Raw genomic sequence first — 27,997 nt, forward strand, 5'->3', positions numbered from 1 at the left:
GGAGAGTGCAGGGTAGCTCCCAATTGGACATGAGTAAGCAGTTTGGACTGTTTTGAGCTTCTTTTCTAAACTGCCTTCCTGGCCGCCACCATCTCTCTCTGTTTTCTTCCCTTTGGTGTGCAAAGAACACAAAAACACACAAACAATTCATCTCTCTCATCAGTTTTAGAAGTTCACACAGATCAGAGAGTTTTTGCTCTTGAATCATATAGACCAGGGGGTCTCCAACCTTGGCAACTTTAAGCCGGAGCTTTGCTTGGCTGGGGAATTCTGGGAGTTGAAGTCCTCCCAGCTTAAAGTTGCCAAGGTTGGAGACCCCTGATATAGACCACATGAGAAGTGGTTGCCTGTATACGTGCCAAGATAATTTACTCGGCCTCTACTTTCATTTCCTCCTTAAACAGAAGCTGGAAATTCAGAAACAGAACAATGTCTGTATTTTGTTGGGGCTGGTGAAAATGATACAGACATATGATATATACAGCATTGGAGAATAAACAGTGTGTAACGTCACACTAGAGTTACACTGTTAGAAAAAAATGAACAAGTATAAATAGAGTACTGCATAGAGTAACATTTGGAAAAAAGGAAGGAACAAACAAATGAATAAATGTGTAAATATTAAAAACATGAAAGCATAAACTTGTAGGTACAAGTTACAGCATGAAGTTGAATGTTATTATGATAGGAGTTTCTTATTAATAACATGAACCTAAAAGACAGCCTATTTAATTACAGCCTGAGACAAAGTTACAGAATTTAAAAATATGTGCGCATAAGTAACAGTACATCTATATACTACTAAAGCTCTGTAAACTTCAGTTGCAGAAATGGGAATATCATAGGGCAACAATTTTTGAATCAACACATCTGAAGTGGACTAATTTGGACAATGCATCCTAATCTGAGTCCCATTGCTTTTATGGGCTTGAAATTTGGCAAAATTGTGGCTGTTTCAGCATTGCTGCGCTGCCACACCACTGCCCTGCTGTGGTCAGCTGTGGTCTTGTGATCTTCATTTCCCTGTCAACTTCCCCAATAAAAGTCAATGGGGATGCCAGCAGGAAGTCGGAGGTTGTTCCCCTGGGCCAGAGCTGTTAAACAGTCGATTTCCTGGCCTTCCACCAGTAACTATGGTTGGCATCTTCAGATGCAAGGTAGCCTGTGGACCACAGTCACTAAACCTCAACACTGCCTAATAACACTGCCTAATAATTCACTAGCTGCGAAAGATCACATTAGGATGTTGTTGATTTATTGAAGCCACACATGACAAATTAAATGTCATTAAAGAAAGAATCTGAAAGGCTAGTTCTGTGTTCACTGAACTGTTTGACACTGGGTGTTTTATGGATCAAAGAACCCACGGGGAAACTTGACTTTCTGCAGTAATCCTTTTTTATAAAAACTCATAATCCTCTCCCCCTCCATGTACTGAAAGCAAGATGCCCCTTTTATCACAAATCCCCCATGGGATATTAAGAAGGCACAAGCCATATATTTCACCAAAATATGGATATTTCTCTTTCTGGCTTTATGAATCCCCTGACTCCTGCAGAATATTTCATGCTAAATTTCCGTTTAGGCATAAAACAGTAATAAGATTATAGAAATAGATATTTCTTAAATTGGGAGTAATCAGCAATATTACACAGCAAAATCTCCTTTGTTCCAACCCTCCCACCCTCTGAATTTGAATGATAACCAGTATTTCACAATAAGGGCATAATTCCATTAAATTTCACTGTTAGGAGGCTTTGCTCTGGGCCAAACACAATATAAGATTAATCAAGCTCCATAGCTCTCCGTATCCCATATTTCTCAATTTTGAGCTATTCTTGCTATTTTTAACTGAAGCTTATGCTGCATGGGTCCCCCGTCCCCCCCACCTCTGTCTACTATATTCCTGACTTTTAACAACGAGCAGAAGTTAAACAGAGGGCAAAAGGCTACTTCAAACATTAAACACTTCAGTATAAAATAATGTATTAACAATGATAAGACCTTCACAAGTTATGCATGTCATCCAAGTATGTGAACTTGCTTAGCTAAACAAAGCAAGTATTTTAAAATTTTTAATCCCTGCTATATGATCTTTCTTTCTTTCTTTCTTTCTTTCTTTCTTTCTTTCTTTCTTTCTTTCTTTCTTTCTTTCTTTCTTTCTTTCTTTCTTTCTTTCTTTTCCTTTCCTTCTTCCTTCCTTCCTTCCTTCCTTCCTTCCTTCCCTTCCTTCCTTCCTTTCTTTCTTTCTTTCTTTCTTTCTTTCTTTTCTTTCTTTCTTCCTTCCTTCCTCCCTCCTCCCTTCCTTCCTTCCTTCCTTCCTTCCTTCCTTCCTTCCTTCCTTCCTTCCTTCCTTCCTTCCTTCCTTCCTTCCTTCCTTCCTTCCTTCCTTCCTTCCTTCCTTCCTTCCTTCCTTCCTTCTCTGTCCTTCCTCCCTTTCTTCCCCTTCCTTCCTTCCTTCCTTCCTTCCTTCCTTCCTTCCTTCCTTCCTTCCTTCCTTCCTTCCTTCCTTTTTGTTTTTCTATGAAATCCAGAATCACCCTCTAAATAGAATGTATCCCCTCCTTTCTTTCTTTTTCTTTCTCAGCAGCTTGTAAGGGATGTATAGAAACATTCACATTTAACAGCATGCTCCCAAACACACACGTACACAGACACACATCATCTGAGGCATGAAAAGTGGAGGGATGACTTCATCTTTGGCCCCTGGGTTTAATGAGGAAGAAGAGACCCCTTGCTTTTCCTCCCTTTTGTCAACCAGAAGTATCTTATTTTCTCTTCAGGTGGGGTTTTGGTTTTTTTTGGCAGGTGTCCCAAACTGTACTCATCTTTCTTTTAATAACATTGAAATTTCACACTTGAGTGATCACACAGATCTTGGTGTAACCTCACTACTACTTCTTAATAACTAGGGTCTCCCACCATTTCTTGAAAAACGAGAAGGACTGGACTGCCCGTCCCATATGCAGGGCACGCTGTATCATGTTGAGTTTGATAGTGAATGTTCCTCACTGTTAATCTTCCTCTGGATTTGTCTCATAAATTACATGCCCTGAGCACATTGGGGAGATCCCATGCTTTCCGTGACAAATGATTGCTTAATTCTCCCCTCCCCCCCCCATCCTTCCAGATGGAGAAGAGCCAGAGAAGCTAATTCATGCTACTTTGAAAAATGGACACACCATTCCCATTGACTATTCTGGAATCGTCAATCTTACACACTTGGAGGAAGAAACTGGAAAGAGGTTGAGCCTTAAGAAATCCAGTCCCCCTGAAGAGCCAAAGAAACTGCAGGGTGAGGAATTAAGAAGTCGTCTGTGTGTGTGTGTGTGTGGGAGTGAGTGTGAGTAGAGGAAGTTGTCTCAGATATAAATGTTGTTATCTATCACTTCTTAATTGTAAATATAACCAGTTTTGGGTCTTGTCTCTGAGGCATTCCCACCCACACGCTTTGGCAACAGCAGTGCAAGGACTGTCTCTTATTCCACAGCTGCAGCCGCCACCAGCACAACAAAAGGGGGTACTGCCCCTACCCCCAGACTCTGCTCCCTGCTCCCACAAGTGGCCACGCTTCGGCCACCAATACTAGCAATGCCACCCCGACCAAGCAGGCCCCTGTGCCACCACCCAAGCCTATTAATAGGAATAGCAACCCCTTAATAGGTAGGTGGCTATTTTTTATCGTAGCAAGGCCTGGCCCTACCCGCTTTATCTCTTTCCATCTCTCCACTCACCAACCTTGATGTCTCTTGCCACCCACGCTTTGTAAGGGAATGCCAGCCTTGGTATTTGGGAAATGGCCCAAGCCTTCATACTTTCTTTTAGACGGTAGAAATAAATTTAATTCCCGAGGCTCTCCAGACACGTTCCCCTTCCCTCTCTCCTCTCTCTCTCTCTCTCTCTCTCAGTGGCAGGGACATGGTTTAACGCAGCCATTCTCTTTTCTAGTGCACTAGTAGAAGATGGCAATTCCCAGCAAGCATACTGTCAGTCTTTGGAAGAAGTCTAGCTAAGTACAAACCTGGTTTGCATTGTAAGGTTCCTGTAACAGAATTTTGCAAGTCTGAAATCACAGCTCCCTTCCTTTACTTTTATGTTCTAAGATGGGTCTTTTCTGAGATAGCAACAGCACGTAGACTTAAATACCGCTTCACAGTGTTTTACATCCCTCTCTAAGCGGTTTACAGCACTTGCATATTTCCCCCAACAGTCTGGGTCCTTATTTTGCCGACTTCGGAAGGATGGAAGGCTGAGTCAACCTTGAACTGATCAGGATCGAACTGCTGGCAGTCGGCAGAATTAGCCTGCAATACTGCACTCTAACCCCTGTGCCACAGCTGCTCTGTTCTTCCTATACCCCTGTATCTTGGTTGTGGCTCTTCCTTCTGTCTGTTAAGCTTATTTCCACATACTTGTCAGTCGCAAGAAACCAGGATAGAGGCTAAAAGTACTACAAGTGATTTCATGCTACCTATACACAAGAATGTGATCTACTAACGGCCAAAGCAAATTGGCCCTAGATAAGAGTCAACAACTTCATGGGGAACTGTATTTAGGTTCCTTGTGGGAGTGTGGTGACTCCAAAGTTATGACCCATTTGATCCAGCCCTCTGGTTTAGCCTGATCATCTCAAATAATACTATTACATCTAAACAGTGGATGTATGTTGATTTGGGATGGCCCAAGGCCATGCTGTAACGTGGAAAAGAATGTTGGCTTGATTCATATCTGGAATATTTGGAATGGCTCACATAGAACCAGATTTTGAGCTGAATTAGAGAATGTGGTTCCTTATTGGCATCTTGTATATTTAATACAGCCATCATATCAAGAGAGTATGGATGCAACAGAAAAAGTTTACTTGCAGACAATATTTCAGTGAACTAAGGGACGATTCTTTCCAGCTCGGGGGGTGGTTTAATCTTTTTTTGAATGTTTCTTCACAGGACCTTACAGCAATCACCCCAATTCAGAAACAGAGCCCCATCCGGTGAGCCTTGCTCCCAAGCAGCCGCTGCTTCCTCCAAAACGACCGTTGTCATCCTCTTCGCAGGAGACGGGTGATCTGCAAACAAGGGAATTTGGCTTTGGCAACAGCAGTGCAAGGACTGTGTCTTATTCCACAGCTGCAGCCGCCACCAGCACAACAAAAGGGAGTACTGCTCCTACCCCTGCACCCCGGACTCTGCTCCCTGCTCCCACAAGTGGCCACACTTCGGCCACCAGTACTAGCAATGCCACCCCGACCAAGCAGCCCCCTGTGCCACCACCCAAGCCTATTAATAGGAATAGCAACCCCTTAATAGGTAAGTGGCTATTTTTTTTCCCTCCGTAACCTTTTCTCCCTCCTTCTGTTCAGTTGTGTCCGATTCTGTTGAGCAAGCCCTGGCAGTTTTCTTGGCAAGGTTTTTCCAAAGCGGTTTGCCATTGTGTCCTTCCTGGGGCTGAAAGAAAGGGACTGGCCTGGTTTCTAACCTGGTGTCTTAACTGCCGCACCAAACTGGCTCTAAGTAAGATCTTGATTTGCTGACATTTGATTTTGCTGTTCCCTTTTTTTTTCAGTGATGCTGTTTTGAACTTGGCTGTTGGCCCATAAGGTTGTCCCTTCTCTTCCAGCTCAGTGAAAAAGCTACCCCGTGTTTGAATACAAATACCAATCCACTTTCCATTTGCGATGTTTATATCAGTTTAAAATCTTAGTATCGTACAATAGATTGTATTCCAGATGGACCTAGAGAAATGGAAAGGTATCCTTAAAGTTCCTTGTAGAAATGTGCCAGCATTTCCCGGGGTATTTTGCTCTGATTGGTGCCCAGGTAGAGGTGTCTCTTCCAAGGTATAGATTGCAACTATTTTCTTAGATGCGTCTTCTCAGGGATTTTTTGATTTAACAAATTTTAATAAGAGGTATAGGCTTTTATCAGATGCAGAGAGTTGGCTAGACTGATGTAGAATTTAAATGGGAAAGAAGTGGGTGGGTGGAGGGGGAAGGAAGGGGAATATAGGTTGATTATTTGGACAAACAGACCAAAACTTTATTTCGATCTTTGACCACTTATGCTTATGCTTTGACCAATTATGCTTATACATTTGAAACAAATTAACATACCTTATTAATTAACAATTGTAATGCATTAAATCCCCGCTGTGTTTGTTGAGACTTTCTGAAGTAACCATTTGAGGTTGATGAGGCCAACTATTTCTCACTTGATGGTGCTATTAAAGCCTCATTTTTCCAAAGCAGTCACTCAGAGGCCTCCTGTGGATTGTTCTGGAAGGTTGAAATGCTTTGATATTTCTTTGTCCTTAAGTCCATGATGTCTAATCCAATGTCTAACTTTAAGATGTGTGGACTTCAACTCCTAGAAATTCTCAGTCAGCTGGTTGGAGAATTCAGGAATTAAGGTCTCACATCTTAAAGTTGCTGAGATTGTAAAAGACTGCCTTCATCTCTCCATTTGGTCCTTTAAGTGTGGCAGTATTTCTGTTCATTCTTTTACAACCCTTGAGTTACAGCAAGAAACCAAAATCCCAAATATTCATCATATCATTTTTTAAAAAGAAGATTAAAAATTGCTCCCAAGTTTAAAAATAGAGAAAGCCAAATCACCTCAAGAAAGTCACTATGACATGAAGGGTGCAAATCACACATTTCCCCCCACTAATGTCAACCTTCTCTTCAAAAGTTAAAATTAAAAATATGGTCTGTTCTGTGGAGAGAAATGAGTAAGGTAATAAGATAAGCAACGATGCAGCTTTTCAACTGAAGCTCTAACTTTTGGGTAGAGTGCGTAAGATATATTTGTAGTGCTCAGGCCAGCTTGTCCAGAGGTCCATTCCCAGGATATCCACCTATTTTCACCTTTAGTTGATGACTGTTTTTCTGAAGTAAAATGCGTTGATGGTTGTTTCTTGAAACTGGGCCCAGAAATGAAGATGTAAGATGGAGAAATGTATTAACAGTCAACATGGTAAAAATACAGTAGTTGGCAATTAGATAAACATCTAAAGACAAGCCTGGCCTATCTGAATGGAAGAGAAGTTGAACTCTAGGCTACATCTTCAAGAGCTTGGTCAAAATGGGACCCAAGCAAAAATATATCTCGTTTCTGAGTACAGATTTGTTCAGTTCTAGTCTGTTTATTTTCTTCTGTTAATTTTCAATATATATAAAGCCAGACCATCAGGTTGCTGGTAAATTTCATTGCGTTGACGTCTTGCCCAGAAGAACAGGCCTGGAGAACTGGCAGTTCATTTCAAGGAAGTATTGGTTACGCAGACAGTCTCTCTTTCGTTCCGTTGCTTGCTGTGTAAAAAGCATTGTTAGAGCCACCAAGGAGAGTGTCTTTGGTAGGCTCGCTGTTCACCTGGGCTGGTTGGAAACAGGACCCCTGGGGAGGGGATGAGAGTGAAACCAGCAGGTAGCTAAGGTAGTTTAGGGAAGGGCCTTGCAATACCTGTGGTTTGAGGGTGTGGAGAGAAAGAAGAGTGACATGTAAGACGATCTTGCAAATCTACACCTGTTCCTGCTCACCTGCTAAGAATTCATTCTGGAAGTTGGGGGTGGAGAGCGATGTTGCAATTCAGCTCCGGATGCACACGGGGCTTTCGTTTCTGACACATAAGGCAAGGACAGCAAAAACTTGCCTGCTTGTGTAACTTGCCGAGTTTTACTACCTTGGATCTCTTATGGGATGGAGCAACACAAATACGAACAAGAAAAAGCTCATTGAAAAGAAAGCAGCTGAGATTATGTAGGGAAGTCTTAAGATTACAATCTTTAAACCATAAAACAGCTTGCTTGTCTTTGCTTTAGCACATGTTGCAAACCAAGTCATTGTGGGTTGTAAACCAGACTTATTGTCCGACACACTGTGGATTATTTAACAAATCAGAGTCACTGTGTGAGTTGGGCAGCTATATAAATTTGTTCAGTTAATCATAGTTAAAACAAACCATGGCTTAATGTTATGAGTGGAACAGCTTGCAACTGAATGCAAAGCCCATAGCATCAACATAATTTTTTCTTCATCCTGGCCCCACAGTTCATGAATAACCTTGGGAAGAACCCTGAGATTTGAGGTTAAAGAGAGTCCTTGACTTATAAACATTCATTTAGTGACCGAAGTTACAATAGCACTAAAAAAAGCGACTTAGGAGCATTTGTCACACTTATGATCGCTGCAGCATCGCCATGTCACGATCAAAATTCATGTGCTTGGCAACTGTCTTATATTTATGATGGATGCAGTGTCCTGGGATCGTGGGATCTCCTTTTGCGAACTTCTCGCAAGCAAAATCAACGGGGAAGCCAGATTCACTTAACAACTGCATTCCTAACTTAGCAACTGCAATGATTCACTTAACGACTGTAGCAAGAAAGGTTGTAAAACGGGACAAAACTCACTTTACAACTTTCTTTCTTCTTCTTCTCCTTGTGCCATAGCCATCATCGGACGTTGATGATCATGTTGGCAATCCTATTTTTATCACGAAAAAGTGCTGCTGAGTTTTGTCCAAACCGGCCCCTTAGATTTTGAAGCCCTGATGTTCTTCTTCTGCCTTGACCTCATTTGCCTTCAACCTTTCCCTGGAGGATTAAATGAAGTAGGCCGCATTTTTCCGGGTATCGCACCACATGTCCGAAATATTCTAACTTCCATTTTTTAAATGATTTTGATGATTTCCCTTGGCTTTCCCAGGTGGATTATCACTTCCTCATTTCTGATTTTGCCAGCCCAACTTACACGTAACAACCGCCTGTAAATCCACATTTCAAATGCTACTCTCTAGTCTCTTCAAGTGGTTTTCTGTCAGAGACCAGCAACATTTCTTAGCAACAGAAATGTTGGGCAAAATTGTGGTCGTACATACTACTGGCATGAATATCTGATAAGACATCATTTCAGAAAATTTCCCAGACTTCACAGCGATACAAGAATGTATGAATGCGTTTAAAGGTGCTTAGGACTGGCTTGCAAAGTCCTAAGCATCTTTATGTGCTACCTAATGTGATGACCCACGGTGGGATACAAAACAGACACAGAAAACAGGTGAAGCCCCTTTTATTCCTTCAGTTTGCTTCCAAGCTCCGAATATCTTTGACGGAAGACAAAAAAACTCCCACACAAACAGTTACGTGAAGAAGGAAAAAAGCAACACAAACCAGGCAAGATAAGGGCTGGAGGATGTCCACAGATAACACACACTGGGAAGGACGCCAAACTCAGAGAGGAACTATAAACGAGAGATATTTATATGCTTTGTTTCCAGAGTTTGCCAGTAAGCAGGTTCATACTCTTATTCAGTTATCACAGCTGCAGCCCATGAAGAGGATCAAGGCCCTCTCCTCCCAAGTAGACCATGTCTCTCCCTTATCCTCTCTTCCCTGCGTGGCCTAGGATGGAGAGGGGATGGGCCTGGGTCCTCCTCTGACTGCTTAGCCGGCCTCTGCCCTCCCCCAGCCTCCTCCACAACCTCTGGAGCCAGACTTCCACTCCCTGTCGCTGTTCCTCCTCTCCCTCGGAGTCAGTCTCTACCAGGGGCATGACACCTAATATGTGACAAGTCCTTATTTTTTGCCTTCTTTTATATGGAAGGGTAAAAATAGAAGCTTTGCTTTTATATCCAGAAAGTGTCCTCTGCCCAAACAGACATTTCTGAGTTGTAACTGGACAACTTGTCCTGTTTAGCAAAATTGCTTCTTGTATGTTCAAGATTGATTTGCAATTTGTAAAATGTGTCTTACAAATTTTCCAAAGCGAATTTTCCTTTCCCAGGCAAGTTTGACGAGGTTTACATTTATAAGAATTGCTTTCTTGTCTGATATTTGAAAGACTACCAAAGAGTTGGTAACAATTTGTACAAAGACAACAAAGTGAGGGAAGAAAGGAGCTGGTTCATTGCCTAAACATGCTTGGACAGGTTGTTGTTGATGATCATTGTGTGAAGTCAGAAACCTAGCCGTGAAATCTTGGGCAGAAATCCAGAGTGCAGCATGTAGGTGGTAAGAACAACCTAAAATTGTTCTTCCCTTCTTTTCAAACCTGGTTTAATTTGCCTTCAAGTGTATTGTTGGGGGAATTGGACCCAAAATAGAACAGTATCACAAATCTGTTCCACAGCATTCATAGCTTGTACCAGCTTCAAACTTAATACCTTTCTTGATATATTTCAAATATTTGTATCTTGTATCTTGTCTTGGGTGTGGTGGGGGAAATAAAAGTCTTACGAGATGATTCAGTCTTGTTAATAAAACAGACTAAACTGGAAATCTTCGTTTAGAGCAAAATAATGAAACCTTGCATCCCATAAAGGTGACACAGCTCTAGTTAAATCAGGAGTGTCAATTTTGCAATTATAAGACTTGTGAACTTCAACTCCCAGAATTCTTTACCCTGCTATACTATGCTGGCTGGGGAATTCTGGGAGTTGAAGTCCACAGGTTTTAAAGTTGCCAAGGTTGCACACCCCTGAATTAAATGAAGAAGGTATGCAAAGCAATGAGTTAGCAGCTGAGCTGTTAGGGATTTTTTAAAAATCCTGGTTGACTTAACAACTTGAGAATAACTGATGTGTATACCCCACCTCTGGGAATGGTCTATAGGTGCTTAACACATTAGCTTCTCATGTGTTTTGTCCTAGGCCTCCCTAAAAAGCATTAAGTCAATTTTGAGTCCCGGCAAAAAACTCTTTTATTACATTAATGTGAATTTATTTCATTCACAGTCAGCCAACAGCTCGGCAAACAGCCTTGTGAAGGTAGACTAATGAGCTCAGACCTTTATCAATCCTGGAATGCTGCCTGGTAAATAGTTCCACACTCACTGCTGGCAGCGAAAGACTGGGATATACAGACAAATCTCCACGAGGCTGGAACAACCAACCAACCGAATGAGCGAGTTGTTTCCTGAAAAAGCCTCCTCCCCCTTTGCTTCTCTTTTAATCCTGATGGGAGGGGCCATTCATTGTCCAGCTGTGGCCTTACTACCATGTCGATCCCGAGTTCTTAATTGTGCCTTCCTTTTGGCAGCTCTACACACGCACAGGCTGGGAACCGGTTCCAGAACCTCCCCTGCCTCACTGCTGTCCGAGCCCGAAGGCAGCTGATAACTGCCAGCCTGCCCTGGCCCCATCTCTGCCTCTGATGCAGAGCCGTCATCCGAGCTTTCCTCAGCCTCCAGGACTGGTCCGGGTTCCTCCCCAACCTCCTCACTACTGTCCGACTCTGCTGTCAGTTCTGCCAGCCGCCGGCGGGCCACAACATCATGCATGTCTATGGTTTAGAAAGGTTCTGTGTTTGCAGAGCTGATCCATCCTGTGATAAAGACTTTCATTGTCACCCAATGTAATGGCTTTCTCTTTCTTTCCAGCTGAATTATCTCAGGTGATTAACAGTGGTGCACCGTTGCTGAAGCCTTCACCGCCTCTGCCTCCCAAGAGGGGCCTTCCGCTGAATGTACCTTCCCTGCTGGAATCGGCCGCTGCTCCCAAATCCCCAACCGAGAGGATCATGTCATCATCCTATCCTTCCTCGCTACCTCCACACATGATCTCGACTCTCCCTCCAGCTGCTCCTTCACCTTCCCTGCCTTCTTACCTTCCATCGGAAGCCCCCAACGCTCCGTTGCCCATCTCCCTGTACGGAGCAGAGCTTCCCTTTTCTACAGAGCTACGGATGGACAGTCAACAAGAAAGTTTCTCCATGATGGATCCAGCCAAGAGAGTGGCCGAGCTGGGGTTTGGAGAACCTCAAGGGTTTCCTCGGTTGTCCCAGGTCCCTCTGCACATCCGCATCCAGCAGGCGTTGAATAGCCCTTTGCCAGCAACCCCACCTGCCGAAGGCTCACACAGGGCTCACTCGTTGCTCTTCGAGAATGACGGCTCCAGCGAGGATAATGGAACAGTAGGCAGGACGAGGTCTCTCCCTGTGACCATCGAGTTGCTGAAAGTGTGAGTCACACTTGGGTTTGCTAGTCAGAACACGGGTGTGGTCGGGCTGCTCTCTCCCCCCCCACCTTTTTCTGTATTTCCTCTCGAGCGTCAACTTTTTCTTTTAGTTAAAATTAAGGGTAGGTGCAGATTTAAACCACATACAGGTAGTCCTCAGTTCACAACCACAATTTAGCCCGACATTTATATCGCTAAGTGAGGTATTTCTTACGTAAGTTTTGCCCCCCATTTTACGCCACATTTATTAGGTGAATCACCGCAGTTCTTCATTTGTTAAGTGAATCGGAGTCATCCCCATCAATTTTGCCTGTCAGAAGGTCACAAAAGGGGGGGATCATGTGACTCCTGGACTCCTGTAGCCGCCATAAACGTGATTCATTTGTCAAACATCCAAAAGCTAAATCACATGATCATGGGGATGCTGCAAAACGGTCATAAGTGTGGGGAAAAATGGTCATAAGTGACTTTTTTTCAGTGCTGTGGTAAATTCGAACGGCCACTAAATAAACTGTTGTACCTCAAGGACAACCTATATAGGAATGTTCTCAATTGAGATTGATCCCTGTGCTTTTCTCTTTCATACCTCCTGAGTATACTTTGTGGAGATACTGAGTATGCTTTGTGAAAAGCCGCCATTTAGCTGACCCTCCCTGAGATCAATTATATTGTCTGGAAATGATTAATGGTGTAATCCAGCATATTATGAGGGCACTAGAGTGGAGAAGGATACCTAAAAGTATTTACAAGTGATTGATGTGTTGGCTGGGGTCATCCAATATACCCAATCCTAAGCTTGGGTAAATAAAAAAAGAACAATAGCTATCTTCACATAATAAATATGCTGTAGCTAAACAAAGAAGCCATATATGATGACTAAATAGAGTGACCAGTTCATATCACGTGCTAAGACCAGGGCTAAATCCCAGAGTAGGCTAAACCACAAGCTAGCAAATTTAATTTAACCCCGGTCGTCTTCAAATTGAGACTCAAATCGCTATAAATCTAAACTGAAAGAATCTAAACTGTGTAAAGATGGTGGAATAATCATATTGACCTGTTTGCGTTTTAATTTTTGTTAGGAGGGCAGACAAGCATGGGGTCTATAGTTGATACGCTTGTGCAGTACTGTACAACAGGGGTCCTCAACCACCGGGCCGTGGACCGGTACCGGGCCGTGGAGCACTCTGTACCAGGCCGCAAAAAAAAAAAAATTAAAAAAATGGCGGCTTTCTTCGCCTTCGGTGAATGCTGCTGGGATGGGGATCAAGGACACAAATGAAAGAAGGGGAGGGAGGAAGCAACGAAGCCTGTCCTACTCTCTGGCTCAGCAGCTTCGGTTTCCTCCCGCCTCGTTCCTCTCTCAGTCGCTCTCTCGCTGCTCCACCAGCCCAGGAAGAAACTGCTTCAAAGAAGCCGGGGGGTGGCTTTTCCTGTCGCCGCAGCTCCTCCGAGCGCCCGTTTACCCCCACCCGCCCGCCCGCGCGCTTCAATTCAGTGCTCCGTTCTGCCTGTCTGGTTGTTTGGGAGCAGCTTCGCTGAGAATAATAACTATTCGCCTCTTTTTATCAGCGAAGCTGCTCCGAAACGAAGGCAGGCAGGCAGAACGGAGCACTGGGTTGAACCGCGCGCAGGCGGGCGGGTGGGGGAAACGGGCGCCGGAGGAGCTGCGGCGACAGGAAAAGCCACCCCCCGGCTTCTTTGAAGCAGTTTCTTCCTGGGCTGGTGGAGCAGCGAGAGAGCGACTGAGAGAGGAACGAGGCAGACACCTGAAGGAGGGAGGGAGACACCTGAGGGATGGGGCTGAGGGAGGCAGGGCCGAGGCGCTCCCTGAACAGTGGTTTGCTGGCAGACGTTTTATTACCCGACTAGGTAACAACATCAGATGGTACCTAGTCAGGTAATGAAACGTCTGCAAGCAAACCACCAAACTCGGATTCTTCCCCACCCCCCCCCCCGGTCCTTGAAAAAGTGTTTGTGCTTGAAACTGGTCCCTGGTACAAAAAGGTTGGGGACCACTGCTGTACAAGATTGGGTGCAAAACAGAGGTGAAATGCTGCTGGTTCATCCCGGTTCACCAGAACCAGTAGTAAAGAAATGCTACCGGTTCGGCCGAACTGACATTGCCGACGATCAGATGGGTGACGATCAGCTGTGCTGCATGATTTAGATTAGCTAGAAAGCAGGGAATCATCCGATTTCTTGCTTTCTAGCTAATCTAAATCACATGGCACAGCTGATTCCCCCACCCCCACTGTTGTACTTACCTCGGCCGGCTTCAAAATACTTCTTTTCTCAGCGCCCAGGAGGCTTCCTTGAGACCCACTAGGCCAAAAACAGGGTGCTGGGAAAGAAAAAAAAAGACTTTTGACCCCCTCCGTCACATGACCACCTAACCACGCCCACCCAATCACATGACCACCTATCCACGCCCACAGAACTGGTAGTAAAAAAAATTGGATTGACAGACAGATGATGGAAGATAGATTAGAATCATTAGATCTATGATTGATGATAGATAGATAGATAGATAGATAGATAGATAGATAGATAGATAGATAGATAGATAGATTAGAAAAAAAGAAAAATATCTCATTATCTTAAGGGAAAGATTTTTTCCAGATCAGATAGCAGATGATGGGGATTTATCCTGATTGGGTCCTTGGCATGTGTTTCTGTGGGGTTCCCAGTACATACATTGCTTGCTGTGCTTCCAGTGTTAATAGCTGAGAAAGGACCCTTTCAGGAGAGGATTTAAAACAAGTAAATGTGCATCTTCAGGCCAAACATTTTCCAATCTATCCAATTTCCTTATTGTTGGGATGATGGCTCCTAGAATTCAAGTCCGAATGGCTAAACAAGTTCTGGAATACCAGATTATCTTCCTTGTGGAGGGAAGTCTCCATATAACATTTTAATATTACAGAACTGTCCAGCTTGTGATATATTATGCTATTCTGCAGGCCGCTAACTGGTCCTTTGCTTTGCTAGGGTAGTTCTAGAGCTATTAATTAATACACCCATAACAATACAAGTTATTATCTATATATATAAAAGCAAAATACCACTCACGCATCATCACAAAATCTCCAGAACTGTAAAGTCTACAAACTTAAAATTTGGCGTGCTCACTAAGAAAGGATTTTTTGAAATGACCATCAGAGCATTAATATTTCCTATATTATTATTAACATGCTCTGATGCTAAGGAGATCTATTCCTCCTCCCCACCTGAAAAGAAATCTGTTCCAAATGCAAAACACAAGCAGAGGAGATGAGTTTCAGTTTCAGTTTCATAGCACCAAGCAGCTTTAGTACAGAACAGTTGAGCTAAGCCATGCCCAGGCTCCTTGCTGTCTCTTCTTGCTGACACAGCAAATAGTGTTTCACTTTCCAAACAGCCCTCAACTCTCTCACACACTGACAAGACACTAGCCAGATGAATACTGATGGATGATAGTAGGCAGACAGAATTCCCACCCCCCTTATTTTCGTCCCCAAAAATTAAGCCCAACCACATAGTTTCATAGTGAAGCACTGGTATCGAGCTACTTATTATATAAAGGGGATTATTATGTGTCCTTTACTTCTTAGTCCAGATGATGATGATGAAGAAGAAGAGGAAGATGGCTCAGGAGATGCCTGTCCTTCCAATCACCATGTGTACATTGGAGAGGCCCCAATGGTGGCAGTTATTCCCAGGCTGATCCTGCAGACGGTGCAGGATGAAGACGAGGGGCCAAGTGATTCAGACTCAGAGGGACCGATTTTGTACCGGGAGGAAGAGGAGGAGGAGGAAGATGAAGACGAAGACGAAAGCCACAACAGTAAGAGTCTCTCCCTCTCCTCTTCCCTGTGTCAGCGTTCTAGCAAATCTCCATTCCCAACCAATAACTCCGAGACAAACATCTTCTCAAAAGTTATTTTTATTTTGGATAGTAAACTGGCACAACTGGGGAATCTCGAATCTGAAAGATCCGGGCTTCTTTGCAATAAGTAAAAACTACAAATCCAACCTCTGCACCCATCACCATCCATCCCAACTTGAGACTTCTCCTCACTTAGGCGCAAAACAACATGACCTTGAATGAGAAAAAGAAAGTTATTATGTCTAACTACATACACTCCAAGAAATTCCCCCCTCCCACTTTCCCAAGCTCAAATGTGGCAGCGTGGGAGCATCTGGTCTCAATATGGCTTCCAAAGCTGACACCCTGCCTTTAGGATCACGTTTGCTCTCACTTAGGTCAGAATCGTGGACTGGCTGAGGACAACAACAGAAAAGTGTGATTGTCATTGAGCCATTTTTGCCCCCAGTAATGCACCCATCAGCCTAAATTTCCTACCGCATGTCAAGAATGCAGAACTTGGAACAGGACCATAACAATTTAACCATGGTTGGACGTAGAGGTAGTCCTTGATTTATGACCACAATTGAGCCCAAGGTTTCTGTTGTTGCTAAGTGAGATATTTGTGAAGTGAGTTTTGCCCCATTTTACAACCTTTCTCACCACCATTGTTAAGTGAATCGCTGCAGTTGTTAACTTAGCAACATGGTTGTTAAGTGAATCTGGCTTCCCTGTTGACTTTGTTTGTCCCAAGGCCCTTCGAAGGGGAATCAAACAACCCCGGGACGCTGCAACTATTATGAATATGAGTCAGTTGCCATCCATCCAAATTTTGATCACATGACTCTGGGGCAATGATTGTGTGAAAAACGGTCATAAGTCCCTTTTCTCAGTGCCCTTTGATGACCCAGGGCATGGCACAAAGGCAACAGAGTCAGATAATCAATAAGAGCCCCTTAGTTATCTCCAACTTTTCCCCCAATGTCCAGGTTATCTTGTGGCTGAAGAAAAACTCTCCCAGGAACAGCCTTTGATTGCAGAAAATTAAGTCCAAAACATGGTCAATACAAACTAACTTAAAGTCCAAACATGCCAAACTGAAGTAATTAGTTTGGCAAGGCAGGAGTAAGTATTTCAGACTTGAAGGCATGGCAAAACTCACATGGTTGGGAAGACACCAGGAACACAGATAAGTCACGACAACATAAGATAAAGTCACGTTTGCTCCCAACAGCCTGCCGCACGCAGCCTGAATTTCTTATCAACTGTCTTCCCAGCTGTGGCTAATGAAGGGAATCAGGGCCCTTTCCTCCCCATAAACCACACAACCCATGTTGCTCTCTTCTCCGTTCTTCCCTGCATGCCCTAGGATGAAGAGGGGGTGGGCCTGGGTCTTCATCTGGGTCTCCCTCTCCCTTGTTCTATCTCTCCCCTGCTCTGCCCAGCCAGACTTTGCCCTTCCCCAGCCTCCTCCACAGCCAACGGAGCCACACTCCCATTCCCTGTTAGCTGTCTGGCTTCCTCCTCGGATTCAGACTCTTGACAGGGGCATGACAGCCCTTGTCACTTCAAACGGTCAATAAATGAACTTTGTAAGTCAAGGACTCCCTGTATGTTAGTTTCCTTTTTTTGTACATATTTTTCTTCTAGGTGTACATCATTCTTTTTTTTAATGGTGTTTTTTAAAATCTTTTTAAAGATTACACACACACATCCAAGACTTTTCGGCTTGGGTCAGTTCTCTGAATTTGATCAAGGAATAAATACATCCATCGCTTTTGATTGCCTTGTGACCATTTGTTGTCTTGTTCTCCCCAGCGGCCCTGGCCAATAAAGTCAAGAGGAAAGACACCTTGGCTATGAAATTGGGGAACATGGCTCCCCGGCAGGAATTGCCAAGAGAGAGTACCTTTCCTCGGAAGAGCAAGGAAGAATGGAATGAAATCCGACAGCAGATTGGGACAACACTAATCCGGTAGGATGGATTAAAGTCAGTAAAAGCAAGCATTTGGATTACTTGTAAACATGTTGTTAAGAGTTTGGGCATTATCCTCTATCTTCTATTGGGTATCGATAGAAGAGAATGTTCGTAGCGCAGGGTTGAACCATGGAGTCCTTGTGTCAGGTTCCAAGTAATGCAACCTGTCAGGATTCCAGCAATCGCCCTAATTAAATCATGATTCTTGAGCCAAACTTCAAAAAACTTCAAAGGATTCATTAGAGGCGACATACTGGCACTGCCCTGTATGAAGCCAACTCTGGCATACATAATTTACAGTCACCTTTGACCCTGTTTTCCCCCTCCCCCCTGGGTTTCTCCTCAACCAGATTCTCCAATTAAGCCCGTTCACGGGCTGGGTGTTATCATTCACATTCTCCAATTAAATATATTTGCAGGCAAAAGCTCTGGTATTTTAGTTACAATCTTTCAAAGATAAGAGTTGGAATGTACTTTCACTTTCAAACTGCTTTACTGCTCTTCCAGAGTCCCCCCCCCCTTTTTATGTCAATTACTAAAACAGGTATAGGAATGTTTTATGAGTTGACAGCAACCATTATTAAATGAACTCTGAGACATTTCAATTCCTCAAAGAACAAGTTTATTAGGATACACCATCTTGGCACTAACTAGTGGAAAGCCAGTACTGAAAGTTTCTCGGCTTTCCACGTCACTATAACTAGGATTTTCTCAGTTTTCCAAAACAACATATCCCATTGTCCAACCAGAATGTGAAACGGTTGCCTGGCGACTTCGCTCTTCCTTCCTCTAGCCAGGCAGCCATTGGAACACGGCTGACTCATCGTCCAGCTATGTTGTTTTGCCTGGAGCTCCATCCACCTCAACTCTCCCCCTTTTCAGCACCCAAGCAAACTGAATTCATACGGATAACCAAGTTATAAACCAATCCATCACCTAACTGAATTCAGGCTTGACCCTCTTGATGCTCTCTGAACTTGGTGATTTGCTTGCAGATGTTTCATTACCCAACTAGTGCTGATGATGTTACCTAGTATGGTAAGGTAACGTTTGCACGAAAACCACTGACCTCAGAGAGCACCAAAGACCTCACGAACATGGGTATGTTTGCCATCCAGACCATATTCCCCTGTTTTAAAGGTATGCAGTCCTGTTACCTGTTTAGATTACCTGACATCTTATGAACAGAACTTTCAGTTCATACCACTGTTTTTGTTTGAGCTGCGGTAGTGCAGTGGTTAGAATGCAGTACTGCATGCTGCTGACTGCCGGCTGCCGGCAGTTTGGCAGTTCGATTCTCAGCGGCTCAAGGTTGACTCATCCTTCCATCCTTCTGAGGTGGGTAAAATGAGGACCCAGATTGTTAGGGGCAAGAGGCTGACTCTGTAAACCGCTTAGAGAGGGCTGTAAAACAATGTGAAATGGTATATAAGTCTAAGTGTGATTGCTTCAGTCTACCTGGGTAACGAAGGACGTTTATCTTTAAAGAGTATTATTCATAGGCACCACAATTTCTGTAGAGCCATAAAATGGCTTCAGGGGAAGGGTAGTTCTTTTTTCTAAATAAGGTGCATGTGCAATCAGAAGAAGAAAAAAGGTGTCTTAATCCGGATTGCAACAAAGAGATTAAGGGAAATCCTAATGTTGATATGCTGTTTAATGTTGTGATATAGATAGAGATAGAGAGGGAGAGAGACGGAGATAGAGACAGACAGACAGACAATAAGTAAACTGGGACCAATTGATTTATTTCCATAAGCCAGCAAGTGTTTTCTTGCCCTCCAGTTGCTTAACCATAGCAAACAGAATAAAGTACTTTCTGTTTGCTTTTCTTTCTAAATCAGGCTGTTGAATGTTTGCATGAAAGGACCATACATTCATTTCTGCTCTAATTCTTAACTTGAAGGGTTCGTACGCCTCCAGCTGTGGCTGATAGACCTTGAGGCTCCAGGGTTGCAGCTCTTGCACCACTGGAGTCTTCCCGGCCCTTTTATAGTGTTTTGTATCATTACAAGGGAGAAATTTCCTTCAGGAAGATAAGATTGTGCAACATTTTGGCTTCCAGAGCAAAAACATAGTTTTGGAACAGGAGGTTGGGCCCGTGTAGCACCTGTCCGGCAGGTCTCACGGCAGCCGCGCCTTTCTCAGCTATTCTGCAGCTGGACCCCACAACCCCCAAATAACCCTAGAGAAGGCTTCCCCAGCTGGATTGGAAGAATAGTAAACCAGTGCTGGGTTCGTGACTCTACACTTTCCAGAGCAGAGATCTCCAACCTTGGCAACTTCAAGACTTATGGACTTCAACTCCCAGAATTGTGCTGGCTGAGGAATTCTGGGAGTTGAAGACCACAAGTCTTAAAGTTGCCAAGGTTGGAGACCCCTGTTCCAGAGTATCATTTTTTGCCTTCAAAGCCAAAATACTCCTTTAAAAAGATGACATTTTTATGATGACTACTACTATTATGAGCGCTTGCTTTTGTGGACTTGCCTTTGCCTAAAACAATGTTTTTCTTTTTTTAAAAAAACAAAAAGGCGATTAAGCCAGAGACCAACACCAGAAGAACTGGAGCAAAGGAACATACTTCAGCGTAAGTAATGGCAACTCAAGACTTCCCTTATGCTTGTCTACCAGATAGTTGATACTCTTGTTAGAATAGAATAGAATAATAGAGTTGGAAGGGACCTTGGGGGTCTTCTAGTCCAACTCCCTGTTTAGGCTCTATGCCATCTCAGACAAATGGTTATCCAATTGCTTCTTAAAAACTTCAGTGTTGGAGAATTCACAACCTTTGGAGGCAAGTTGTTCCACTGATCAATTGTTCTGTCAGGAAATTTCTCCTTAGTTCCAGGTTGCTTCTCTCCTTGATTAGGTTCCACCCATGGCTTCTTATCCTGCCCTCAGGTGCTTTGGAGAATAGCTTGACTCCCTCTTCTTTGTGGCAACACCTGAGATATTGGAACACTGCTATCATGTCATCCCTAGTCCTTCTTTTCATTAAACTAGACATACCCAGTTCCAGCAACTGTTCTTTATATATTTTAGCCTATGTATTATGAGGCCTTATGTATTATATCTCCCCGACACAATTTCTAATATCTCCCGTGCACAATACTGATTTGCAAACTAAGGCATACAAAACCTTTGCTAGACCAATACTTGAATTCAGCTCTGCTGTCTGGAATCCACACTGTATATCAGATATTAATACGATTGAACCAGTCCAGAAGTATTTTCCAAGAAGAGTACTACACTCCTCTGTTTGCAACAGAGTACTCTACACCACCAGACTTGAAATTCTAGGCTTAGATATCCTTAAACTATGCCAGCTAAGATTGGACTTAAGCATAGTACATACAATTATATTTTACAATGTCTTACCAGTTCATGAATATTTCAGCTTTAACCACAACAACACAAGAGCACACAACAGATATAATGTAAACCACTCCAAACTTGATTGCAGAAGTAAGATTTCAGCCACAGAGTGGTCAATGTCTGGAACTCACTACCTGGTTCTGTTATCACCTGCTCAAACCCCCACTCCTTTACCCTCAAACTAACCTCTATTGACCTCACCCATTCTTAAGAGGTCTGTAAGGGGCATGCATAAGGGTACAATCATGCCTACCATCCCTGTCCTATTGTCCCCAATTATTAGTACCTATTTCATGTATTTATACTTATGTTTATTCTTATTTCTATTATATTGTAAGCATTTGACAAATAAAATAAATAAATACAAGACTAATGGTAACCATTTGGTCAACATGTGCACACCTACAAGGTTAATATTCTGAGGCCTTACCTAATCATGGTTCGCATGAAACTAACCAGGAAAGAGATTTCAACATCTTTTCTTTTTCTTCCTATTTGGCAGCAAAAAATGAGGCTGATCGGCAGGCTGAGAAGAGGGAAATAAAAAGAAGGCTCACTCGGAAGGTATGTGGTACTTCAGGTGTTTTTCCCATTTGCACAGCAATCTGTAGGTGGTGACCCTGCAGAGAAGGTCACCGCCTCTCAACAGAGGCGTTGCAGTTTTATTCAGTCTTGATCCTGAGATGCTCATTCAGAGATTCTGTCCAGATTGCAGTGGTAAGAACTTTAGACTCTGGCCTCCTGTGGGTTCAGCAGGTTATTGCCAAAACTGTGCTCTAGATCAGAGGTCTCCAACCTTGGCAACTTTAAGACTTGTGGACTTCAACTCCCAGAATTCTCCAGCCAGCTATTTGCCAAGGTTGGAGACCTCTGCTCTAGATAAAAAGGATAGGGGGGGAAAAAAGTCATAGGATAATTGGTCTGACCCCATTCCGATATGCCTTATACATGGTTGGTTGGGGAATTCTGGGAATTGAAGTCCATACATCTTCAGGTTGCCAAAGCAGAGGAAACACTGCATTAATTAATTAATTAATTAATTAATTAATTAATTAATGTTGCTGCCTATTCGCCCATGGCGACTCAAGGCGGCTTACACAGTGTAAAACCATATTTAAAACAAAAAACAGAAATAAAAAACAAATAAAAACTAACAAAAAGAATCAAATAAATTAATAAAGTACAATAGAACAAAATCTGGAAAAAAATAAGAAAATACCACCACCACCCCAGTTCCCACCCATCCTGTCCCGATGACGGCAGATCACACGAGCCCTTTGATGGGCTCCATCCCTCTCTGGGTTCCCCAAGCCCGCTGGCAGAACCAGGTTTTCAGCGCCTTCCACAAGAGTATTAGAGTGGGGACCGTTCTAATCTCCTGGGGAATGATATTCCAGAGAGAGGGAGCCACCACGGAGAAGGCCCTTCTTCTGGGACCCATCAGGTGTATCTCCCTCAGGGATGGGACCCGCAACATTCCCTGCCTCCCCGCTCTAATGGGTCAGATAGATGTGACTGGCAGGAGATGTTCCCTCAGATAACCAGGCTTTAACCCAAAGCCTGCTTTGAATTTTTTGCAAAGATGGTTATGCAGTTGTGAGCCCCAGATGGGTATACAAAGTGCATTCCTCAAAGTCTCTCTATGTCTTTCCCTTCCTGGCTTTCACCACCTCAAGTATTAGACTTTCAAAACCCCGAAATGAGGTTTTGTTCAATATATCCCAGCTTTCCTCAAACTGGTGCCCTCCAGAAGCATTCTGGAACTCTCAAAAATCCCAACCAGTTGGTAATCCCAGTATGCCTGCAGGCTGCTGGTTTGCGGAAATGAAACATGCAGAGGCTTATTTTGAAAATGTAACCCTGGAGATTTTAAAGGTCGGAAGGAAATGGAAGTAAGTGACACCCTTGCCTTATTATTGTAACACTGCTATTTGGGCTAGTGTTAGCCGGTCATCAGCATGTGAGAATGATGGGTTTGTCATACTCATGACTTTAAACTTAAGTCTTTGCAACTTAGTCTTGCAAAACTATTATGAGTCTTAATCAGAGGACAATTGCACACAAGCATTTCAACCTTCCTGTATTGCTGGCCCCGTGCAATGCCCAGGAAGCGTGACATTGCACAGGTTTCAGGGCATTGTTGCACTCCCATCAACTTGCATAGCAGAATATAGTGGGATGACCTTAGTACGTAGATTTCTCTCTCTCTGCCTTTTAGCTTAGCCAAAGGCCTACAGTGGCTGAACTGCAGGCCAGAAAGATCCTGAGGTTTCATGAATATGTGGAGGTTACCGATGCCCATGACTATGACAGGAGAGCTGACAAGCCGTGGACAAAACTCACTCCTGCTGACAAGGTAAAAAGGCAAAGTCAAAGTGAAAATTACAAAGTTAAAAACTTTCTGCTCAGCCTCCCTCTAGTCCTGCTTTTTGCTGTGTTCACATAATTAAGCCTAACCTGGCCAGCTGGGTCATTAAATCATTAATTGTTGAAACCAAGAGACTGCCCAAGAACTCCAAATAACACAGGGCACCTTAAAGTTAAAAAAATAAGAAGCATGCACATTACAACGTGACTGTAATAACAAACCTCCAGGTAGAGGCTCAGTGCCCACCCTACTCCTAGGCCTGGGAGAAGCCCCCTGTCTTCAAAGATGTTTGGAATGTCATCATGGGGAGCCCTATAGACTTTGGGGAGAACGGTGTTTCAAGAGGGCAAGTGCTGAAATAAAGAAGGGATGCAAGGTGGCGTGGCTTAATCGAAGGAACCCGGAGCACATCTGCTCTACCTGATATCCCTGCAGGGCCAAAACTATCAGAAATAGGTGGCCCAGTTAATCGCCAGGCCTTTATAGGAGGTAAAGCAGCACCTTGAATGCAGACGCAATTTAATTAATAGCAATAGCACTTAGACTTATATACTGCTTCACAGTGCTTTATAGCCCTCTGTAAGCGGTTTACAGAGTCAGCCTATTGCCCCCAACAATCTGGGCCCTCATTTTACTGATCTTGGAAGGATGGAAGGCTGAATCAACCTTGAGCCTGGTGAGAATTGAATTGTTGGCAGTAAGCAGAGTCAGCCTGCAATACTGCATTCTAACCACTGCATTGCCAAGGAAAGGAGGAGAGAAATAACAATAGCCCTTAGACTTATATACCACTTTACAGGGCTTCACAGCCCTCTCTAAGTGGTTTAGAGAGTCAGCCTATTGCCCCCAACCATCTGGGTCCCCATTTTTCCAACCTCGGAAGGATAGAAGGCTAAGTCAACCTTGAGTCAACTTTAATATACAGTATGTTCTAGGTTTATACAATTCATTGAACCTTTCCCTTCTTCCTATCCTTATCCTTTATCTTCACCCTGTTAATTTTGCTGGTCGTCACGGTGGACTGTTTCTAGAGTGTCCAACGACCATCAAAAACCCAGAAACTGATGGGATTTCTCGGTCCTTCTATGTAGGCTGCCATCCGGAAGGAGCTGAACGAATTCAAGAGCTCGGAGATGGAAGTGCACGAAGAGAGCAAGCAGTTTACTCGGTACGTTTGGGGGCGGTTACTTCGGTGGACTCTATCCGTAGCAGGAAGGTTAAGTTCACGGCACACCATGTGCAGAATTTTAGCTTCTGACCGGCTGTAGCTCCTTGATATTTGGAATAAGTTGTACTGCAAGCTGAGCTATGGTCGTCATGCAAGGTGGGGTTGGCTGTAATCAGCACAACCTAGTTTTTGCAGATTTATTTGGAAGCAAGCCTGGAAGAGTGTTTTAAACTTCAGTTTTTGGGCATGTGTGTTTTGTGGAGAGCCAGCGCCACCTAGCATTGAGAATGTCTCCTCTTATGGGACACATAAACCACATAGAAGTTGATCTGAATGTTCCCATCTCCAAATCTGGACCATTTAAGAGACTCCCTGTCCCCGGTGACATCAGCCATTCCCATTACATCTGGCAGAGAGGGCATTAGGCAGGTACCATTATTAGCAACCATATATCTCAGGATATCTGCCTTTTCTGCAATGCCTTGTGGAGCATTCTTCCCCCTGAATTTGGATTAGTTCCATCCATTTTGATGTTCTGGAAAACCCTCAAGACCTGGTTATAAGTCCACCAGGCTAGAAAGTAGTAATTGTGAGTTCTAGTCCTGCCTTAGGCATGGAAGCCAACTGGGTGACTTTGGGCCAATCATCAGGAGACTGTGAGGTCTAATCCCTCCTTAGACATGAAAGAGCCGGTTGGATGACTTTGAACTACTAGTCCATCTCTCTCGGCAACCTCACAGGGTCATTAAAATGGGGAAGATAGGAGGAAGGAGTATCAACTATGTTTACACCTTGGGTCATTTATAAAACCAATAAAGGTGGGTTAAAAATATCTTTAAAAAAATACCACCCTCTATAAATCTTGTAATCACACCTGGAATTGGCAAAGAAGTGAAGACATGCTCAATGGCTCCATTGCTAGGTGCTCATTCTTATCCACCTTTTGCCTAGGGTGGATATATTTGTTTTTTATAATTTTTATTTTAATCTGGATTTTATCTTTTTTATATTGCCTTCTTTTCTTTTTGTTGTTAAGCGATTGTTGTAGCAGGGTCACATTTTGTATGATGTGTGGCTATATAAATTAGATAAATGGATAGATAGATGATTGATAGATAGATGATGGTTAGATGATAGATACATATGGATAGATAGATGATGGATAGATTAGATAGATAGCTAGATAGCTAGACAGACAGACAGACAGACAGACGATTAGATAGGTGATAGATAGGTATGGATAGATAGATGATGGATAGATTAGATAGAAGGTAGGTAGATAGATAGATAGATAGATAGATAGATAGATAGATAGATAGATAGATAGACAGACAGATAGATAGACAGATAGACAGATAGACAGATAGACAGATAGATGATGGCTAGATAGATAGGAAGATAGATAGGTAGATAGATACATATATACATACATATATGTTATATGATTCTTTATACTTGTCTTGCAGATATCATCGGCCTTGAGGTTGTTGTTTTTTTTAAAAGAAAAACAGCAAGAAGCATGATCAGTCACTGGAAGAGAAGTGAACTAACCGTGTTTGTCATTTCCTGTCTCATAAGTTGAAGAGGAATCTTGAGGTTAGCCTTCATTCACATATCCAGAAGAAAAATCTCTCTTCGCCAGGAAATGGGCCAGGGACGGGAACGCCCTTGTCCCAAAGACAGCATTTCATTGAAAGGAAATTTGTCACAAGTGCCACGAGATCACACAGCGGGGGCAGGTCACCATCGAAAGCATCATACCTCAGATATTACGGCAATACGAACAGATGATGTCCCTTGGCTCCTTATCTTCTGCCTAATTCTGAACCATTTCATGTCCCAGTCTCAAAGAAGAGCGAGACTATGAGAGCAGACTTTGGAGCTATGGAATGAGACGTGTGCACGTACCTACGTTATGCTGTACCCAGAAGAAACTTTAACTGACACATTACTGGAGATTTGGGAAAGGTGCTTACGGGCTCTTTTTTAGTTACTAATTTGCAGAATCACTACTGATCAATCGTATGTTGTCTAGGGGAAGAATTGTTAAGGTCTAACATGGCATATGCTGCATTTTTTTGGGGGGGGGGGAACATTTTTAAAAAAATGGACAGCAAGAGGCTCCCTTCTACACTCAAATTTGCTATAAAGCTAAGAGACCGAATTTTTCAAGGGGGGCAGGGGATGCACCTTTAGGCCTGTTTAACAGGAACTGCAAAGCCTGAAATGAGTTGCCTTGAAGAAGCAGATGATGTGGAATATACTGTATTTTTTAAAAAAAACCTGACTTTTTTTAAAAGCAACTTCCAGAAACTAATGTCGAACTTGCCTTTTCTTAGATTTGTAGCAAAATGTAAATGATTCGCAAAGGGCTTAAACCCAACTTTTAAGGAAAGGAAAGAAAAGATGGCATAGCATTAATAAGATTTTATGGAATGATTCTGAATGGTATATCACTGGTCACATCCGAGATGTGTGTCCTATGACGTTGGAGTGAGGAGATGGGGGGGGGGGAATACAACAACGGGAATTTGGACATGTATTAGATGTTGGTTCTGTATCTGAGCATTGGTTTGGTGGCGCATCTCTTCACACATCTGTAAAAGGTCACACCTGTAGAAGCTTATAGATGCATGTAGGCTGGAGGCTGATATTCCTGTGCTTCCTCAAATCCAGAAGAAGACCTCTTTTTTTTTGCTGCTACTTTTTTGCAACTACACACCTTTTGGGGAGGAGGATGATCCAAACACAAGAGGGCAAGATTCAGATATCTTAAAAACATTGTGCAGAAGATGGAGTCTGTGCAGTCAATTGGGTGCAATCTTTTTGAATAAACCCCCTTCTGACTGATCTCAGTGGCAATTAAGGGCAGCAGACAGCCTAGGCTGGATCCAGCCTCTTCTTACTTTTTTTTCACAAAGATAAGCTTTTTCACAAAGATAAGCTTATGCATATAGGAGTTCTTTCTCCCCAAGAAATGGTCCTCCTAATGAGTGAGTCTGGGGGAACACAAGGCATGGCAAACTTGCCTTTACGCCCCCTACTCTCATTCCAGCCCATGCCAGTTGCCTTTCTGGTGTTCCTGTGAAAGGAAGGGAATGTGGCCTCGTCTTTGTAAGGAGCAATTTTTTCTTACAATGCAAGAAGAAAAGCTTTTGGTGTGGATTGTGGGGATAAGTGCCAGTGTACTCATCATCTGAGCAATTTTTTTTTCATGATGTATAAAATCTCTATTAAGGAAATCATTGTGTTGTCTTCCTATCAACAAGATTGTATGAAATAAATTTTTTTAGGAAAAAAAAAACCCTTTC

The 27,997-nt window shown here is 43.2% G+C and overlaps 1 protein-coding gene across 6 annotated transcripts in view; it reads left to right on the forward strand.

Annotated features, from left to right (window-relative positions):
* PHACTR4 (phosphatase and actin regulator 4) overlaps nucleotides 1-27,990 on the forward strand; it is an 81,446-nt gene extending 53,456 nt beyond the window's left edge. For all 6 annotated transcript variants that reach the window (XM_026676101.2, XM_026676102.2, XM_087970704.1 and 3 more), the window contains 10 exons: nucleotides 3,131-3,295; nucleotides 4,947-5,306; nucleotides 11,373-11,952; nucleotides 15,543-15,775; nucleotides 17,615-17,771; nucleotides 20,307-20,362; nucleotides 21,653-21,714; nucleotides 23,369-23,506; nucleotides 24,610-24,686; nucleotides 26,153-27,990. In XM_026676101.2, the coding sequence (XP_026531886.2) occupies nucleotides 3,131-3,295; nucleotides 4,947-5,306; nucleotides 11,373-11,952; nucleotides 15,543-15,775; nucleotides 17,615-17,771; nucleotides 20,307-20,362; nucleotides 21,653-21,714; nucleotides 23,369-23,506; nucleotides 24,610-24,686; nucleotides 26,153-26,168 (1,844 nt within the window). In that variant the 3' untranslated portion in view covers nucleotides 26,169-27,990. The remainder of the gene's footprint in view (nucleotides 1-3,130; nucleotides 3,296-4,946; nucleotides 5,307-11,372; nucleotides 11,953-15,542; nucleotides 15,776-17,614; nucleotides 17,772-20,306; nucleotides 20,363-21,652; nucleotides 21,715-23,368; nucleotides 23,507-24,609; nucleotides 24,687-26,152) is intronic.
* The last annotated feature ends 7 nt before the right edge of the window (nucleotides 27,991-27,997 follow it).

This window comes from Notechis scutatus, chromosome 8, assembly GCF_049901735.1.
Source record: "Notechis scutatus isolate UNSWTSFEM ecotype Mainland chromosome 8, rNotScu1.2, whole genome shotgun sequence".
Lineage (NCBI taxonomy): Eukaryota > Metazoa > Chordata > Lepidosauria > Squamata > Elapidae > Notechis > Notechis scutatus.